General features: G+C 37.3%; 1 protein-coding gene across 1 annotated transcript; it reads left to right on the top strand.

Annotated features, from left to right (window-relative positions):
* The first annotated feature begins 1,865 nt into the window (after window positions 1-1,865).
* Window positions 1,866-2,864, top strand: LOC145284002 (uncharacterized). Its single transcript, XM_080133095.1, has one exon. The coding sequence runs from the start codon at window positions 1,866-1,868 to the stop codon at window positions 2,862-2,864; it is 999 nt and encodes a 332-aa protein (XP_079989221.1).
* The last annotated feature ends 1,489 nt before the right edge of the window (window positions 2,865-4,353 follow it).

The following is a 4,353-nucleotide window of genomic DNA, read 5'->3' as shown; positions in this document are numbered from 1 at the left end:
AATGGTGATAGAATTAAATATAAAATAGGAAAACAAATGTCAAAATGACCCAGACAGGAAATGTTAAAAGGCGCGAAAAAAATATATAGGCCAAAATAATACAGGTCAACTGAAATGTACAGGTTATTACTTAAGAAAATGTCAGCAAGAGTTGTTAAAAGACACTAAATGGAAAATAAATAAATAAATTAGTAAATAAATAGAAAATAAATATTAAATAAACAATAAATAAATAAATTAAAAAAAAAAAAAAAATAAAATATAAAATAAAAAATAAACATTATTTAAGGGGAGAGGATGGCCGGTAATTGCAAATTCAGGAAAAAGCAAGAAAAAAAGTAAGCAAATGCATATAGTAAAATATAAGTGAATACAAGATATGAAAGTGTGGGTAGATTGATATATTAGATAGATAGGAATATTTAAAGACTAAAACGGAAATTGCAGATAAAAAACCGGCCAAGCAAAGAAGAAATAAAGAATTAAAATAAAGGATTATTAAGTTATAAAGTATTAAGAAAGTATGTAGAAAAACGATAAAGTTAAAGAAAAAATTATATATCTATCGAAAAGGTAAAAGTAATAACTATGTATTTTCAAAATTGCCATAATTAAATTTGGACTTATGTTTACAGAAAGAGATCAGTTCATTTTTAAAATTTGTTATATTGTTACTTTGAGGGGAAGTAATTATAGTTATAGCTTCGGTTGTGCAGAGGCGACATGACTTAGAGCCTGGAGTATAAGACTTAACTTTTTTTTTATGATGGTCCATTTGATTGAGAAGGGGGTATTATAAAAGTTTTTTGATTAAAGTGGTTAGAGAAGTTCGTTGGTTATTATTAGAATTATAGTTGTTAAAAGAGTTTTGTACAACTCTTTCAAATACCCACACAGATATAGTTCTATTATCAATAAAAATTCAATAAGGATTTCTTATTCAACAATGCCTAATTTAGCAGAAAGAATCTTAACATCTAATAACAAAAAAATTAAATCAGCCCAAAAAATCCCTTTCCCAATTAAACCCAAAACTAACTGTAATTGTAATAAAAAGAACATCACTGCCCACTCAATAATGATTGCATTCATAAAGATGTTATATATTCATGCACAATTACTGAGCTCCCACGTAATCCTCCTATAACAGATACTAATATTTTGAAAAAGGGTCACCATTTCGGTTGGTCCCCTTTTTGGGGCACCTCTGAAATTAGAGAAAGAACAAGAGTGCTGAAAAATAACGGTTGTGGAAAAGAAGACATTGGGTTATAATTAAGTGCGACGAGACTTTAGGATTGATGATGTTTTATAAAGGTTTCCAATATATAGGGGTACAAAGAGGATGGTACATTTCTTGGTTAAAAGTCTTTACCCAGGGAAACTGGTCCGTGTGTGCCATGCTTAGACGGAGAACATGAACTCCAACTTGGCACCTCTATGCACGCACAGACTCGCTATCGCTATCCATCTTCTGTCACAGGCAGTGTAATTTCTTCCCATCTCATCTGATCTTTACCTTTAGCTAGTGCTTGAAGAAGGGGACAAGATCCTGATCAGCAAAAGATTCCACCCCGCGCTTCTCATGCACTCTTGAACTCCATATCACCATTCTGGCTACGGCTAGGATCGCGAGAAACACCATTCATTTCTCTCTATACCACGGCGGCTCTGCATTTGTGTGCTTTTTTAAATTTTGTTTTTCTTGTTAACTCGTAAAGTTTTTGGCATGAAAAATGTGTTGTGCTTTTTCTTTGCTGACCATAACAATTTTTAGTTGAATAATCTTTGTTTTTGTTTTTTAAGGAAGAAGATAATAAGAGAAAATTGTTGGGCACTTCATGCACTTATGTTACTGTGCTTAAATGGGGGAAAGTAGCCAACCTTCACATGGTGCCCCTGTTAATCTTTGGAGACTGATTGCTACATCTTGCATAGAAATATACCTATTACCAGAGGTGGTAAAAAGGATTAACCCTCGGCCACTGGAAGTAACCATGAAGAAATTCAGAATTCTCAGCTTAAATGCTGAAGGAATATCTGCATCTAAATCAGAAATCATAGCCAGCCTCGATGCTGATATTATATGCCTCCAAGAGACACATAAAGACAGAGTGCTCCCCAAAATACCAGGGATGCACCTTATTATCCACCACCCAAGTACAGTATATGGAAGCGCGATCTTCACACGAGACAAGTCAATAATCAAAACCAGTACTGACTTCTCAGGAGGAGACCTTGAGATACTTCAGGTGGGCATGGAACACTTCAACATCACATCTGTGTATAAACCACCAGCAACCCCTTTTTCATGGCCGCTAACATGCAAGAGTTCCAACAACATGAGCCTATACATTGGTGACTTTAACAGCCATAGCACCACTTGGGGATACAATGAGACAAACAGTGATGGGGAAGAAGTAGAGGCATGGGCTGCTGCAAATGAACTCAAACTTCTCCACGATGCAAAGGATCCCAAATCTTTCCAAAGTGCCTGTTGGAGACGGGGATATAACCCTGATCTAGCATTTATTTCATCAAAGCACTATGGAAACCTAGAAAAAACTGTGGGAAGCCCAGTGCCAAAAACCCAATACCGACCCATATTTATTGATATAAGACCTATCATTAGGCCACAGAAACCCCAAACTAGGCCACGGTTCAATTTCCGTAAGGCCAACTGGGAAGGCTATACCTCTGACCTAGAACAAGCCATCAACACAATCACCCCACTACCAGGTGAATACAACAACTTCCAATCCCTGATTTGGAAAGTAGCCAGGAAAAACATTCCAAGAGGGTGCAGGAAAACGTACATCCCTGGTCTCATGGAACCAAATAAAGCACAGTATCCAAGCTTATAATGAAGACCCATTTGCTGAAAACACGTTAGAGCTCGGAGAGAATTTGCTTGCTTCCATCAGTAGTGAACACAAAGAGCGCTGGCAAGAAGTCATAAACATCGATATGACACACAATAGCAAAAAAAGCCTGGATGACAATAAAAAAGTTAAACTCAGAAAAAGCTCCTCAGTCTCGGATTGCAGCCATGACACCCAACCAAGTAGCCCATCAGCTGCTACTGAATGGCAAACCGTAACAAAAAGAAAGAGGACAGAAAAAGAGAATGAAAGCCGAACTTAGCCACGTCATGCATAACAGCAATGCCCATCTAGAACCATTCTCAAAAGCCGAAATAACCGCTGCAATATCTCAACTAAAAAATAAAAAGGCATCAGGCCTTGATGGAATAACCACAGAGATTGTAATACACTTTGGAACAATTGTAAGAAAGTGGTTACTGGCCCTAATAAATAACTGTGCATCATCCCTCAAACTCCCTATAATCTGGAAAAAGGCAAGAGTAGTAGCCATTCTAAAACCTGGAAAAGACCCCACGTCACCTAAGAGCTACCGACCTATCTCCCTACTGTTCATTCTCTATAAACTATATGAGCACATGATACTTGCCAGAATAACGGAAACAGTGGATGAACAACTCTCAGCTGACCAAGCTGGCTTTAGACCAGGTCAGTCATGTTGTAGCCAGATTTTAAACCTGACCCAATTCATTGAGGATGGATTTGAGACCAAAAAAATAACAGGCACTGTGTTTGTAGACCTTACAGCAGCCTATGACACTGTCAACCATAGGGCACTCATACTAAAAGTAGCCCAAATGATACAAAACTCAGCATTGGTGAGCATAATTGGATTTCTACTTAGTAATCGGCGTTTCCATGTTGAGATGGATGCAAAAAGAGTAGATGGTTTATCCAAAAGAATGGCCTCTCACAAGGTTCAGTTTTGGCTCCAACCCTATTCAATATCTACACTAACGACCAACCACAATACCCAAGTATACAAAGATATATATATATATATATATATATATATATATATATATATATATATATATATATATATGCTGATGACCTATGCATCGCCACCCAGACAAATAGTTTTGACATCATAGAAGAAAGACTCTCTGATGCCCAAGCCACTCTCTCTAGGTACTACAAAAAGTGGTACTTAAAAGCAAAACCAAACAAGACCCAGGTTTTCACCTTTCATCTTAATAATCACCAAGCAAATTGGAGACTAAGAGTCATGTGCTTACACATGAACCTTTCCCAGTCTATCTGGGGGTAACTCTGGATAGAACACTCTCTCTTAGAAAACACATTACCAAATTGAAAGGCAAGCTCTCATCACGAAACAGCCTTCTCAGTAAGTTTGCCACCAGCAATTGGGGTGCCGACCTCAAAACACTGAGGCAAACAGCTCTCACACTGTGCCATTCCACAGTATGGGCAAGATCATGCCATACCCATAAAATTGATGTAGAGCTGA

Source organism: Euprymna scolopes, chromosome 8, assembly GCF_053919585.1.
Source record: "Euprymna scolopes isolate OS-2025 chromosome 8, ASM5391958v1, whole genome shotgun sequence".
NCBI classification, from domain to species: Eukaryota; Metazoa; Mollusca; class Cephalopoda; order Sepiida; family Sepiolidae; genus Euprymna; species Euprymna scolopes.
Note: the sequence above shows the minus strand (reverse complement) of the source record. Positions and strands in the feature narration are given on the sequence as shown.